Below are 17,209 nucleotides of genomic sequence, written 5' to 3' on the forward strand. Positions count from 1 at the left end.
CCGATGAACTACCTGTGCTAATTGAAGAACTGCTAGTACCACTTGACATAGAGCAATCGGATATTAGCGAATTCGGACGTCGGGCTTTATTGTGGTCTGAACCAGTACTGCTTGCGAAAGAATGACGCAGTTTTGGTGCTAATTAAAAAAGTTCAAAACAATTCATTATTATCTATAGAAATACTTAATCTCATGCTGGATATATAGAAATAATATCTACATACATGTTTAGTGTTTATAATATATATTACCTTTTCCTAATTGTGTTAAAGTAATCGAACGATCACTTATTTGGTTATTACTGGGGCGTATGTCCAAGCAAGGTTTACTACCGATGCCCATTGAAGACATTTCAGCAAGGCGAATTTCTAAAAAATAGATAATAATTATATTATAAATAATTATAATATGATTGTACGATATAATAATATTCTATCATATATCATACTATATTAATTCTATAATTATATTATAATTAACCTTTCAAAAATTTTTTTATTTTTACTCTAGACCCTTAAATATTTTGTAGTTATTATTTTATTTATCTGCCACAAAATAACGTCTTGGTTTGTACTGCAGGTGACTACATAGGATCATATCTGTTTTTGTATATTAGAAGCGATTATATACCACAGCCTAAAATCGGATTATGGTGGAATAGTTTTTGAATGGTTGGTTGGTTTTAATAGCGGCAAAATCGAACACAAGCTATGTGCATGTAGCGCATAGACGCCGTTTTATTACCATAAATTTGGCCTTGAAAATCTCAGCATTAAAATCAATTTGGGTGGTTGATAAAGGAAATTTTTTTTTAAAAGATCTATGTTTGGGATCCATCAAGCTTATTAGTTTATAAAGTTCCATTGCGCAATGCCTTAAATTTGCTTGACTTGGTTTTCGATATTTATTCATTGAACTAACTGGATTTTATGATAGGCTAACTCGAGTTCAAAATACCGGTCTAAGGTCCTTAGCTCTGTCAATTAGAGATATAGTTGTTATGGTCGTAGTCTTATTGATTGCTACGAGTTCTCACAACGTACAGAGAAAATCTAATTCCCTTAGCTATTCGTTTCATCCTAAATCTCTGACTCATTAACTAAAAATTTTAGTTCCACTGTCAATTTAAGAAATATAAAATAAGAGGATTTAGATTCTCTTAAAACTTTTATTCCAGTTTTCGAGAGTGTCAAAGAGAAACAAAAAAAAAAAGAAAATATAATAAATCTGGGATTAATGTTACCTCGATTTCTTTTCGCCTGTTTCCAAAGTAATTTTGAAATCTCTTCAGTCCAAGCATTTTTGATATCCTCTGACATACATTGTAATGTCCAAGTATCTTCAGGTTTACGTTTTCTGAACCAAATTTCAAATTTCGTTGGGGAATCTCCGACATGCGCAGTTAATCCAATATCTGAAGTTTTTATGCTGTTTTTATATAAGTAAATATCAAGGTTCTGTAAAAGTAAAAGAAATATATTATATTTTAAAGACATGTTTATTCCATTATAAAAAATTAGGTCGGAATTATATGAAACCCTTCATTTTGACTCTTTTACATTAAAACAGGTTTAATATATTAGGTTCAACTGAAATAAAATAATATATAATATTATATCCACCTTATGATCTGGAAACCGCCTTGCTTTACTAAACAGCACCAAGTCTTCAAATAAAAATATATGCCTCAAAGTCTTTTTACCACCACGACCCTGCCAAACTAAAAATTCATTTTGTCTTAGCAAACGTCCTTGTTCTTTGACATTAACATCACAGTCACGCAATGAATCCATAGCCAATAAATCATTGCCATGCCGCAACTGAAATTTTACCATCTCTTCAGCTCGTTGCAGTTCTTCAACATCAGCAGCGATATCTTGCAATGCGGTACCCTAAAAGAGACATATCAGTAGTTTTTGTTATTTTAGACTATGATATATAAGTTATGGAACCTAGATCTTACCTCTACAGCACTGCAAGCTTTAACCAGTTGTTGAAGTAGTAATGCATATTTGCCCATACGTTGTACCGGTTTCAGTAAGTATGAAGCCAAATCCATTTTATCGGTTAGTTCAAATTGTTTTGTCTATAAGGTATAAGATATATTGTGAATGAATTTAGAAATATGTATGGATATATTTATTTATGTATTATATAAAGGGGAATGAGACTTTTTTTTATTAAATCCTTTAAGAACGTTATATTAATAAAAAAAAATTAAAATAGTAGCCACGACTCACAGATATTTTGTATATATTATTGTTTTTAGGAAAAGAAATAATAGATTTTCGGTACATCACCTAATACCTATGCTTTCAACAAAATTTTAAATGAATAAATGTTGTTGTTGTATAACATTTCTTGACCTGATTTCTCTGACCCTGTTAAGAGGTATTTGTATATTTAAAAAGTCGAGAAGCTTTGGTACATAAACCCAACTGCTCCAGAATATCCAAGAATAAAAAAGTGTGTTTGGAAGCCGTCAACCACAACATTTTAAACGATTTCAAAAAAGGACACTTAAACTAAAAAAATGGAATAATTTTGATATTATACCTATATTTTGAAGATAAACAAAATTATTAATAATGGGAATTATGCCCTGTGATCTTGAAAATTTTTTCTATTCCCTTAATGGGTTCAGATTATTCATTTACCCAATAAATATCAGTGTATCGAACGTAAATTGTCGAGTCTTATTACTTTATCTAATTTTAGATGGACACCCAAAGATTTCTTTCTTTTGTTCAAAGGACGCTCTTAGAAAACAAATGTATATATATATATATATATATATATATATATGTATATATATATATGTATTTATTTATATAGCAACAATTATATTTATAGTTACCTTAAAGAATGTTGTACCATATTCACTCATTAGAGTATCACTTTTTGGTTTATTTTTGTTGTACAAAGCATATAAGTAAAATTTCGATTCCATTTCAAGAAATGCTGCGCCCACCTTCAGAGGATTACGTTCGTAGCGCTCTAATTCGCTGAGGAAGTGTGAGTTATGAAATTCGAATATTTTTTCAATATTACCAAAAATAACGTTACGTTGACCACGTAACGGCTGTGGTATATCATCGCGTAACAGTTCGTCCACATAATTCTCAATGACATAGTACAGAGAACGTACGTAATCGCGTTCCGTACCAATCATTTCACGTATGATTAATAGAAGCGTTCTGTAAATTGATAACGATAAAAATAATTGAGAGAATATAGTCTGACTAGTATAAGCGACTAGTATAAACATTATTACTTTTGTATTTTTTGATCTAAGCAGCTGTGTTCTTCCATTTTAGGTAATTCCAAATTTGAAGCGAAACATTGTAAATGAGCATTCGCCTCAACCGGCGAATGTATGTCGAAGTATGGTTTCGGTGGACGTTCGTAGCAATCATCATCCAAATCATCATTATGACTAATAGAGTAAATAAGAATTATATAAATTTGATTTTATCACATAAATACATTATAATTCACCTCTTATCGCAGAAATTGCTTACTTCATGTAAGCTTTGACAAGAACAAATACGCGCTAACTTTGTATTTCCCTCGCAACGTTCACAACCGCCCAAACCTGAATCGGCAATTTTTGATTGCTCTTCCTCACCATCTTCACAGTCATCGTCACCATCCAATAGCTCATCCATATCACCCAAATTACGACTTTCACGCCAACATTCACATGGCGTACCCTCAAACGAACCAATGCCAGAGCTAATTCTGTGATTGGCGAAGTTTGCTTGCTTTTGTGCTGCGGGTGTACTGGTGAGGAAAAGACTGTAGGTTTTAGTTCTTCGACGACTACAGTTTAAGTTGAGACTATTTGGTTTAACTCTGCTTATATTTTCTGATATTGTTGCTGTGTTTTGTTGTTGCTGGTGTTCTTGTTGTTGTTTGTATATATGATATTTTTCTAGTAAGCCAGGTACTCCTATATGCTCCATCAAGCGTTGTAATTCTTGCTCAACATTTTCGTCACGTAAATTTTGGTTTAATAGTTGATGAAGACGTGTTGCACCTTCAATACGTTCCCGTGCCTGCTCCAGTTTGTCAGCAAAACAGTCTAAAGCCACTTTAAGGTTCATTGCACTATCATGCAAGGCTTCCATTTTTTCAGCTGCCTCATGTAAGTCACGACCTTTTGCCAAGTGTTTCTGTTTATTGAAATTTATTTTATGATTTCGCATTATCAGTGAAAAAGTGTTAAGCTGTTAAATAATATTTAATATTATTATTTGTATACTTACCATTGAGATAAAGTAGAATTTTTCGAATTCCTGTTCGCTATCTTTCACTGGAGTCTCGCAGTCTAGCTGGAAATTTGCAAATCTCTGTAATGTTTCATTCCCGTCGCTGGTGATCCATGAAGTCACCTTAAAAATAAAAAATATGTAAAAATATTAATTTATTTTATTTGCAATTTTTTATACAAATTACTTAATATTATTAAATAATAAGTTGTTCATGTAGTTTGGACTACTATGAATCAAATGAATGAGTCTTACAGTAGACCCAGCTATATACTGTATAAGTCTATTGCGTTCTTATAAGTATTTATATATATGTGTAAACAGTTTATATAATATATGTAAGAAGAATAGAACTTGATTCATTTGCATTGAATGTGGTATCTTCATATTCTATCAATCAATACATCATTGACAAAATAGAAATGAACCATATTATGAAACTACTCCATACTTAGAATGGAATACTTTATTGTAATTAATACTCATAAATTTTGAGACCAAATGGTATAAGTGATTCGAACTAAAAGTAATAAAACATTTAATCAAAAAAAATATAATTGAAATTATTATCACAATTAAGTGATAAATCGTTAGTATACAATTTTCAATACACAGTCATTTAGAAGAGATTTAGAAAACAGGACTCTCAGGAAGATATGCTGATTTAAGGTCCGTTCTCAATTAAAAGACATATAAATTTCTTAGCCTAGTTAAAGCCTAGTGTGGGGTAGAGATAGGCCCCCCAGCCATTATAGAGTAAAAGTGCGTAATAGCACTAACTCAAGAAGAAGAATCAAGAAGAAGAAGAAAACAAGTTTTAAATTTTAGACGATTACAGTTTCCTAGGCGCAGTGATTTAACTTTTGAATTTGGTGAAATTCCAAAAACTTTTTTTCCTGCATTATATGCTGATATAGATTATAATTTTAACATCAAACAACTGCTCTTTCATGGATGTGAGACGTGGATACACAGTACCGTCATCGACACATGCCTATAAACTTTTTCAAACAAATGCTTGCGTCAAATTCTTAACAACTGGTGGTCTAATTGTATCAGCAATGCTGATCTTTGGGGTGTCATCAACCAACTACCAACCTCTGAAAGAGTATGCATGCATAAATAGCGTTGGAATCCGTTGGGAAGTAGATGTCTGCTAGAACATGGCTGTCGATGAAGAATTGCAAGCAGAAAATTATTCTCGAAATGACATCAATTGATTTGCACTAGATATAAATTATTAATGTAAAAAATTTACAACTTCAATCTTCGATATTTTGAGAAGCAAGGTATATCGAGCTCAAAAGCCAAAACCAAAGAACGGCTAGTGTTGAATAGCAAACGCATTGGGCTTGTTACAAGGTTCTCACTGAACATTATGAAGTTAAGAAGTATTTATCGAATTTAGAGATCATAGGGGACGATAGCTACAGGCTTTGTGACGAAGAAGAGAAAACGGAATAACACATTTTGGGTCACTGTGATAGTCTCGCTATACTCAGACTTCGGCACTTATTAACTGCTTATCCACTTATAACAGAACCCTGCTCTAAAGATATTGATTAGGTAGGGTATAAGGTGCGTTAGAGTGTTGGAAATTCCCCGTTTGCATCAGCGGCCTTGAAAGGAGAGAATGAGTTATACGTTCTTTCAATTTTACCCTCTGTGAAGATTTTACGAACAGTCTTTCAGTCATTGGTCCTGGGTCTTTTAGCCTCCAGGAAACTGAGCTGAGAGTTTGATTGGTCGTTAATTGTGGATCCCGGGAAGTGTACTTCTGTTAGAAGTATAAGTGACTTTTTGCAGTCATTGGTATAAAGACCATCTGGTCGTTTCAGAACCCCAATGGGGTTAGTGTGATAGCCTGTGGATTTTAGCGCTACTGCTTAAGTTGTGAATCTCTGAGCAGAAGCTTCTGCATGATTCTGTTTTTGCCGATAATGATATTTCAAATAACAATGAAGATTAAGCTTAAGGCCTGTGCCGCTATAGTTTTAATTAATTAATATAAGTTAATTGTATCTTAATATGCTATGTTATTTCTGAATAAAATAATAAAATAAAACTGATGTTCTTAAAAACAAACAAACATTACTGAATATATAAAACCATTATGCTTCAAAAAAATTGTTTTTAACTGCAAAACAAAGTTGTTTTGCTTAGTTTTAATTTTTTAAAAAATTTTTTAGGAATAAAAAAGGTCCAGAAATTAGAACTTCCTGCTAATTCTCGAACTAACCGAAAAACCAAGTGGTTCTAATTTATGATCATCTACTGTATTAATAATTTTTATTTTTTTAGAGTCTGAACATCAATTAAATGTTATATTAATTTCTTTTATTCCATTTTGTCATCTGTAAAATTCATAATATAAACTAAATATCTTGATAGGTAGTAAATTTGCTTTGAAATATATCGGGAGCTGGCATTTCTTTTTTCTTAAAATTTAATTCAATTTAAAAAATTTAAAGTTTGTTTAATATTTTAATTTAAATAAATTTAATCATTTATAATAGTATACATTACTAATTCAAATATACATCTCAAAAATTGTAAAATTTAATTCCATATTCTTCGCATTAATAAATAAATAATAATAAGCTTACGTTAGTATATAGGATTGGTACAATAAAACAAACTTGTTAAGATATTTTAATCACGTCGAGTAATTTCGATTTATTAACTATTTAACTGATTAATTTTATACTTTAACCATAAACCACCTTTAAACTTCATGAGTAATATTAAATAATATTAAAGTTTTTTTTTATTAATATTTTTTTAATACTTTTTCGGCCGAACCCACATTAGTAAAATAAATAATTCTTTAAAAATCTTAACTCAAGTAATTATCGTGTCTTATTCACACACATGTGAGTAGTTGGACATAAATGTCAAAATTTTTTAATTAAAATATATTGAATTTTAATAATTTTTTTTTTGAAATTTATAGGCATAAAACACGGTCAGGGTTGCACAGTACTTTTGCAAAATGCAGTTAATGGAAAGAAATAGTTAATACCCGATATATATACTTCACATATGTCTGTAAATTTAGTTCAGCAGAGATTGTAAAATAAGTGCGATTTGATATTTAGTTAAGATTCATTTTGCAGATAATTTTACTTTTTAAAATTAAATATAATGTACTTTAATGAATTTGCTCTGAAATAATTTTCCTTGAATTTTTTTTTGGTTGAAATTAATTCATTTAACCTTTCTAAAATTTTAAGTAAAGAAATATGCTTCAGTAATTAATTAAATATTTTGAATTATTGTACATAGGTAGGAAACGAGTGCCAAAATATCACAGTAGGTGATTGGTTTCCATATGTGGTGTATCTTTCTATATTATACAAATCTTATAAAGATCCATAAATAAAAAAACTATTTGTGATTAAATTAATATAGATGTATAGGCATATTTTACTTGATTTAAATAAAAAAAAATTTTTTTATTTTGTTTGATATAGATTTTTTGTCACTGGACTATAATAATTTTTAAATTAAAACATAGCGTAATATTTGCATTAAATACAAAATTATATTTGATTTTAAAGCTGATTTTATATATCTTAATAACAGCCAACTAAAACCATCCCATTGGCTTGTGTGACTTTAGATTCAAACACTAAATCTGGGCTTTCAATTCAATTTGTTAACGATTATCATTTCAACATTAATACATAAAATCAGTAATCAATATGAAAATCTTCTTGTAATCAATATGTGGCTTACTTCTGTCTAAATGACCAAATAAGCAATACTATATACTAGATAGATTGATAAATACCCAGCCTAAGTAGAATAAATATGCTTCAATGTAGTTCTCTTTTAACTCGATACACCGAATCTTAGGATCTTTCAACATTTGGATACCTTTCAAATAATACGATTTATCAAGTCTTCCAAATTATACCTCAGTTCCCATTCCACTTTATCATTTGATGCAACTCTTTCCCACATCCATTTTGCAAAAAGCTTTTTCATACCCAAATATATGTTTGTCATCTCTGCTATATCTCAAGCAACTTAATTTTTGAATCATCAAACAATATATTGTGGATTTTAGTTTCAATGTTTTTTTCAGTTGTGACCTTTTTTTGAATCTACTGATCCAACTGATATGATACCCAGTGAACATATTTTACACAAAAATGTACTAAAACTAGTATGGACCTATTTATTTTCAATTGAATGCTCGTTTTGGTTGTTAAATGGATAGCAGATAAAACTGGTTGACAGGAACCAAATTTATTATTATTTAAAGTGTAGACGTAAAAATTGCCCAAGAGCCGGTACTATAGCCAGAATAGTTCTATTGTACCAATTTCACTACTGATTACACAAAGCTCTTTAAAGCTTTGTAATCAAAATCGAGAACTGAATCTAGAGAAGAGTTCTTAATCTGTTCTGTTGACAGAGATTTCACATGAAACAAGTTTCTTCTGTGAGTTACTAAAGCTGGACAGCCACAAAGAATATGCATAGAGTTTCCACATTTTCGAGGCATAATCTGCCTTCCGAATTAGCAGATAATTGTAGTTTATGAAGGTGATATTTCAGGCCATAATGATCTGTAATGAAACCCGTTATCAACCTTAAATTATATTTTGAGTGCGTTGCTCTGTCTGAGTCCTGGTAAGTTTTCCCAGTATTCCAGCCGCATATGATTTTCTCTTTCCTTGATAATCTGTTTTGTACTGACCCAGTTTATTGCACAAAAGGGGAAAGGGACCATATATAGCAGTTAGTGCGGGTACATATCACTTAAGACATAGTTATTGGTAGCAAATTTTCATAGATAGTTACACCCAGTATCAGGAATGAAGTTGATTCTCTTAGTTTAACTTGGTAGAAACAGAAGAGATGATCTAGAGTTTTCTTAATCTTCACTTTCATTTTTTAGTGTATAATAATTTTTATCAATAAATAATTAATATTTTTATATCATTAAACAAATATGTGCATAAATGAATTAAAATAAATTAATTTTTTAATAAGAAGATTTATCTATAAGTTGCTTTGGTTATGACAAAAACAAAAATGATAATTCATAGCTACAAATTGTATATTTTTAATGAAAGTATTTATGCGGCGGTCCTTCTTTTCTTGTGAAATTCAATTATCAAAATCTATGATTCGTTTTAAATGATCGCCTACTGCATGGAAATCAAACAAGGCGTTTTTATGTGCTTTATTTGTAAATATTTTATCTTTTATCAGAAAGCCGACATTAAGCAAAAGCGCCTGCTTGTGGTTATGAACATCCGATATGAAACATTGAAAAGTATTGCAACTGAAGTGCTCGTTTTGAGATCTTATCAATTTAATTGGCGAACAGGTGCATTTATCAAATCGTTCAAGCAATATTTCTCGATATGTGCTCTTAACTTTAATGTTAACATTTTATCAGCCAACACGAGCTTCAAATTGCTTTTTAATTAATCTCGTTTTGCTGTATTGATTTGAACGTGTATGGCTTTAAAATGTTGAGCAAATCAAATGATTGATCAACTTATCGAGTGATTGATCGAAGCGCAGATTAATTTTGAATTTCAATGTTTGAATAACCAACAAAGAAGGTATCTGGTTATTATAATCATATTTTATATATAATATATAATATTATATGTATTTTAACTCAATGGAGAAACTTCACAAATGGATCTGGATAGATGGAAGTATGGAAATATTTTGCATTTTGTACTGCAGGAAATTAAATTAAGGAAATTCGAAATGCATAAAATTGCGATTTTATAAATAAATGTTATATTGAATATTTAAAATTTTAAATTTATTAATGTATTAATCAAATCTATATTTGGCCAGAACTAAACTTAAGTTTCTGGGGCTCCCCTTCTTCAACACACTAGGCGATATATCTAGTACTAACATTGTCCAGATTCTTGCCATTATGAATGCCTCTGGCTGGATTGATCATGTTGAGGGAGCATTAACTGGACTTGATGTACGAGACTGGAGAAGACGTGCACATAGAAGAGACGCCTGACGAGACATACTGCGTCAGGCCAAAACTCGGTAACGGGTTGTTATGGTCAAATAAGTAAGTATGTTAAGTAAGGGATTTATCGTCCAATTTACAATATTTCATTATGGCAGGCATGCGTCTTTTTTTCCTACATTTTGGCTGTAATAGCATTATTTTTTAAGTCAATTTTATTGTTAAAAGGAATAATATTCACTTTTATTATCTATTCCATTTTCAAGACTACATTGTAGATTATTCTATTATTATTCTATTAAAAAACTACAGCCATAATCTAATTAATAGAAGTAGTTAGCTTCTGATGAAATTACCAAATTTTTAGTATATTCCGGTATTACTATTATTCCTATCTATTTATGTTCTAATCACAATTATAAAATAACACAAAAACTTATTGAGACTAAGATAGAATAATGTCAATACACTCCTCGAAATAGTCACACTTTAATGAATCTAATATTTATATATAAATATATGCAAATACCATATAACTATGAACAGAGGTCAAAAGTATATTATAGATTTTTTCAATAGGTCAGCAAAAGCAATGAATCATGAATAAATTCTATTAGAACTATTAAAACTAATGGTTCTGAATTACCTTTTTGGTCATTTCAAATAAGGTATTTCAAGCTATTTCCTTAATTTTGATTTTCAAGAAAAAAATGTGAAAAATAGTAAATAATAAGAAAAATTATTAGAAGTCACTAGGATGAGACATAACCTGTATAAATTGTTTCTATTTTTATACTAATGTGTATACTATACTTAAAGAATATACACATTAACTAGGATAAAGTAAAAGTAATCCTAGTTAATGTGATGATACATTACTTTTGAATGCAATCAACACCTACTAAAATTCCACGTCAGTAATACTCCCATAGAAAGGAGATCACTCTAAAACCCATGAGCTTTACTTTTCATAAAATCTACCCCTGAGCAAATCAATTACGCATCAAATAAACTTAGACTAAAAACGACCTATAAGCAAGCACAAAAGAGGTTGACAAGGCATTGTACAATAGGGTAGGATACACAAAGGAATATGGAGATAGAAAAAAGTAAGGTTAAAGGTACAGGAAGGCATGTTGTCTATTAAATAGTTACAAGCTAAACCTCAAAAATAAATTACTTATTTATTAACAAATAATGACTTGTATTCAGACAGAAATGCATATGAGAAGACTTCCAAACTCAACTCAAACTTTAGTAGTATCAATTCCAAGTGCCCAAGAGGGTCGTGAAGCCTTCTTGGTGCACAATAGATCCACGGAAGTACATAGAGACCTCCGCTTAGAAAGTTAAGATTTGTATTGTATATGTGTAATAATGCATTAAAACTTTTTAACGTCAGTGACTTTCGTATAACCGCTACTATCTTCATTTGGCAAATAATAAATTAAAAATTTGCCGTCATGTTGTCAGTGAGCTTAGACACATAGTTCAACATAATATTAAATGAAAGTCTTGTGGTTACTAACTCAAAATTTAGCCATTAGGGAATAAAATTCATACTGATCATTATCCAGGAATATTTTAAAATGCAAGGAAGCTATGTTCAGACTACCCTGCAACTGCAGACCTTGTATATACTGGATTCCTGGTTATAAAGGCATAGAGAGATATGAGACAGTTGATGCTATTGCTAAAACTGGCGTAAGACTTTTAGAGGATAAAACGATCAAAGTACTTAGATCTCTAAAACAAATAATAATAACAAATAATAATATGTTAATAATAACTAAGCATATGATAAGGAGAGCAAGGGAACTTAATCACCTGTAGAATATCTAGCATCATGTACTGACATATATATGAGGAAAAGTATGCCGAGGATGTTATATGCTCTGACCGAAGGGACTGTAGAACATTAATTGGTGTATTGACAGGTCACTGTTTGGTCGCATCACATGCTCACAAACTAAACTTAATTAGCAGCGACGCTTGCAGTAAATGCAATGAGCCGAATGCAAAGTGATCCCTGAATCATTTTCTGTGTAACTGCCGGGCTCTCTCAAGAACTCGATTGAAATACTTGGTGCTGTCAATTTTACAGGACTGGAGCATATACCTGAGGTTTCTGTTATTTCTTGAGAAACACAATTGAGAGTACTACAAAAAGAAGAAAATAATATCGAAGTAAAACTCAATTGGTAGATCTTAGCTTCTGCTCTTTAGAGTATCTCCGTCTTTGTTAATTCAATTGTTCTGATTTAAAATTTTTCTTAAAGTTCTTGCGTAAGTTTATCAATAACTATTAAATTTCATATAAAATCACTTTAAATAAATAAATAAAAAATATAATAAACAAAGTTTATATAAACAACACACAAAGCATATGCTCATAAAAGATTTGTGGTGTGTAATTTCAATAATAACAATAAACAATTTTTAATCACTGATATCACTACTCCGAAATCAATTCTTCAATTAATTTGTGTTTGATTTTTTTTTCAATATAAGAAAAAAAAATAAATTTGATTAAAATAATAAATAATTAGGCAGACGCTTCATTCTTTAAACAAATATTTGGGTTAGATTATCGGTTTTGCTGATAACGTCAATCTTGGATCGTCGCGTAATTCTTATTATTTAATTTATAACTCATAATATTTGTGATTATGACTTTCCAGTAATTTTAATTCACATGGGGTTTTGTGTAGTTTTCACACGAGATACATCAGCAGACGATCCATAAACATTTGCATGGAAAATCATAAAAATCGAAGAACAGCAAAAAAGATGAACTTTTCTTTTCAAAATATGTGATCGATAAATAAAGTAGAAATCAATAAATTGATAATAAAATAGACTTTACTTACTTTATTGATTTCAACTCAATATAAATTGATTTATATTAGAATGCATGAGTATACTAGAGATCCCTAGAAGTACGAATAATGTACATTTTAATTGATGACTAAACAAATGTTTAGTCTTCGATTTCATTCATATTTAATGAATTTAATGAATGTGGTATCTCTTGCAATATGTATTTACCAGCTCTCGAAGAAAGGACACCAGAACACCTGATGTATCCATGTCCAGGTTTGGCTAGAACTAGGTTTAAGTTTCTAGGGGCACTCTTCTTGAACACACTCGGCGATATCTCTAGCATTAGCATTGGTTATATTCTTGCCTTTATAAATGCCTCTGGCTGGTTCTAGCTTGACTTTCTGTCTACTAAACTTTATATAGATAGATGAGAAATTTTTATAGATTTTTTGTGAGAGAAATTTTTAAAATATAAGAAGAGCCAAAATATAACTTTCTTCTTTTCTAAACTAAGTATTTTACTTACAAATTTTTACATCTGATTGGCACAAAAGGTTGCTATTGAAATAAAATTTAACCTTTAACCTTGGATTAACCTTGGTTAAGAAGATTAAAAGGTTGTACTAGTTTGGAGATAATCTATTGCATTTCAAGAAAATGACGTTAACTGTTTAATGGATGGTTTAAAGACACAAAGTTGCTTCATAGCAGAGTTCATATTACTTTATAGTTCTTTGCTTGGATTCAATTTAATATAAAATCCATTTATCCCTTCTAAAACGTTCCAGATGATTAGCCTAGAATAGATGTAGTGTTTTTATTTAAATGTTAAAATATATAATAAACCTTTTAGTTACGTTAGGATACCAGTGTTCCGTTTTCTTAACTGATTCTTGTAAATGTATATCTATTTATTCGTTGCAAGTTTACTTAAATTTAATAAAAAATATGCCTACCCTTTAAAACATCAATTTTTGAACTTCCACCCTATTTTTATGATAAAACCAAATATCTAACAATAGACCTAACATATGATCTATGAACCAATGACCTATGAAACGGGTCTATTGCCACAACACAATATATAAAAATGAATGAATTGTACACTTGCTCTTATTTAATATTATTGAATACGAAAAATAATACTCTTAAATAATACTCTTATTTAATATACAATAACATCAGTTGCAATAAATTAATTATATTTATTATTATAATTTATTTTTTTTTAATTGTTAATCACTGTTGAAATTCGCAAAAGCATAAAACGCTTTAGACTTCAAATGGTTTTTAAAGACATGAAAACTATAATTTTTGAGTCTAAACGTATATATGTAATTGAAGATAAATTATATTTTTATTACGTACGTATTGGGTAATATCAGCAGCTAGTGTCTTAATGATATTATCACTTGTAATTCTTGAATTGATGGACTGCATATTTTAAAACATATTTTTACTAAATTAAGTAATAAGTTTAATACTTTATGTATACGAATTTTATTTTTATATTTTTATTTTTTATTTTTATATAATATATACTTATGTATATATATTAATTTTTTATGGATTAAATTTTATTAAATTTTTCTCACAAATAATATATTTCAAATTTCTTTTATTTTAAATTATTTTATATATTACTTTTTTTATTATATATGTTAAGTATATCTATATATTATTTTAAAATTATTTTATTATATATTATTTTAAATATCACAGTAAATAATATATCACAAAAAAATTGTTCACAAGTGCTTTTAATCATATTAAAATTTTTTATCAGTTTTTTTATCAATATTATTTTATTTAAAAATTTTAAAAAATTTTTTTAATTAATATTTTATTTTTATTCATATTATTATCAACCAAATAATGTGTTTTATTTAATATATATCTTTTTTATGGGACATAATTTATGTAAATCGAATTCAATATAAATTTTACAAAATTTATTTGATTTATTAGTGTGCATATATTAATTAGTTGTCTCGATTTAGTTTGTTCTAAATTTCACTTTTTGTACTTAATTATATTTGTAAAGTATCTCAAGGTGAACGAATCGTAACTGATATGCGTACTTCGAACCGGCCAGCGAATGAAATCGAACTAAAAACTGCGTCTGACAATCTACAAATCACTGACCGTAGAAGTCGCGAATACAAGCCAAGAATCCATTCAGTTCGTTTCCAAGATTGAACATTTCAATTCAATTAAATTCAGTAATTGAAATTGAAAATGAAATTAAATAAAGCAGAGCAAAAACAATGCATCCAACGAATAAAATAATAAAACAATAAAGCAAAAAACAATCAAATCGAAGGCATCACAAAGCAGATACAAATTTCTATGAACGCGAGCACATTTGCAGATACAAAAACAGATACGATTACACTTCATCGCTGGTTTGTGCTGATTTTTGTTTTAAGAATTTTACTCAATAAACAAATTCCTGGGCTTGAAAGCAGACATTCAAAACGAGTAGAGACAATAGCCGGCGATGGGCTCCGATCGAACGGCAAACACCTACAGTGCAAGTTGATATTTCCTATTTTTTTTTCTTCTTCTGTGAATGCAGTGCAGTGCAGTGCAAGTATTCGTCAGATAAAGCGATACTCTTTTTACTTTGGTTTGCATTTCTCAGATAATATTTTTTTAATTTTATTATAATTTGTCTTTTTCACTTGATCTTTTGTTTGTTAGTTGTTATTGTTGTTATGATAAGCTTAAGGCAATTATTATTGAGAGCAACGAATGAATACATTGTTGAGTATTTTCTTTGGAATAAACATATAAGATTTTAATCGAGACTAACACGAATAAAATTATCAATTTTCTACTACTTCAATAGAATAAAATTTGCAATGAAATCATGTGGACACGTGCATGAATATAAGGCATCTACATATGAGTGAGTATATGTGTATAAGCTTAACTTCACTTATATCTCAATATTGTAGATAAATTTATTAACGGTAATTTTTGAAAAAAAAAAAATCCTTAACCTCAGCATATATAGCTTAGGTTAGATTGGATTGGAGTGGCGGCCTTGTTTAAAAAATCCTTTAAATTTAAATCCGTATCCAAGTAATATAATAGGTGTTGGTAATCAGAAAGTTTTTGAATTATTCTTTAAAAAACTGATTTAAATACAAAAAAACTTTTCCCTGGCAACATTCTATAAAGATTCGAGATTAAACTTTCGTCCAAAAAAAATTAAAAATTATGTGGAAAACAGGGAAGGGGTTAATTTACCACAGATATAGGGGGATACGAAGAAATTTGGCAAAAAAACCTGTTCCACAAAAAAGAGTTCAATTACAAAGCAAAATTTCCGTGGTCCTTAATAATAATAATAAAATTAATTTCAGAGCCCATTATTTCAACTTAAATGGGAGCTACTCCAACCAAATCGAACCTAAAGAACATATTTTATATGTTAATTTTTATTATATTAAATAAGCTTTCGTTTAATATGCAATATGTACTTAAAATTAAAAATCTTAGCATATATTACTTTTCGAATGGTTTTTAATTTGGTTCGTATATCCTTCCTTTAATACCAGATATATATATAAGTATTAAGACTTATATATAGTGGAGATAGTGGAGTAACATTAGCATGACTTTCTCAGCATTACGTTCCTAGATTAGGTTCTATACATAAGAAAGAACAAATCATGCAACAAATAATGCCTCTACGAATAGAATAGTTTTGAAATTTAACAATTAAAAATAAAAAATATAATTAATTAATTAATTCAATTATTCTACAGCTGGTTTATGATTTCGTTCAATATATAAATACAGCAAGTAAAATTGTTAATAAAAACTTTCATAGCAAAAGTAACAAACTCCAGCAAAAATATGCGAACATAAAAAGTCAAGTACGGCTTTGGATCAGTTGGTTAAGGTGCGCTGATTCTGAGCTTCATATTTGGCAGGACCCGAGTTCGATTCCTGGTACTTGCAGTCTCAAAAATAATTATTTACGAATAATTAAATATAAGAATTATTTCCAAGACCACTGATGAAGGGTATTTGGCAATACTCGAAACAGCTGTATGGTCAGCCAAAAATTCAATTAATTAAAATAATTTAAAAAATAAATTTTTGTTGTTGTTTCACTTCTGTTCGAAAACCTCTTTAT

General features: G+C 29.4%; 1 protein-coding gene across 1 annotated transcript; it reads right to left on the reverse strand.

Annotated features, from left to right (window-relative positions):
* Window position 1: 1 nt before the first annotated feature.
* On the reverse strand, window positions 2–14,511 carry LOC119680547 (pleckstrin homology domain-containing family G member 4B-like; the record flags this gene model as incomplete). The annotated part of the gene is made up of 10 exons (XM_038093442.1): window positions 14,428–14,511; window positions 4,269–4,394; window positions 3,499–4,175; window positions 3,275–3,436; window positions 2,858–3,197; window positions 1,964–2,086; window positions 1,623–1,892; window positions 1,244–1,457; window positions 252–368; window positions 2–138 (listed from the first exon to the last, which is right to left on the reverse strand). Coding segments are annotated over exons 1-10 (2,238 nt in total), but the record flags the coding sequence as incomplete, so codon positions are not given.
* Between the last annotated feature and the right edge of the window lie 2,698 nt (window positions 14,512–17,209).

This window comes from Teleopsis dalmanni, chromosome 1 (assembly GCF_002237135.1).
Source record: "Teleopsis dalmanni isolate 2A chromosome 1, ASM223713v2, whole genome shotgun sequence".
In the NCBI taxonomy this organism is placed as follows: Eukaryota; Metazoa; Arthropoda; class Insecta; order Diptera; family Diopsidae; genus Teleopsis; species Teleopsis dalmanni.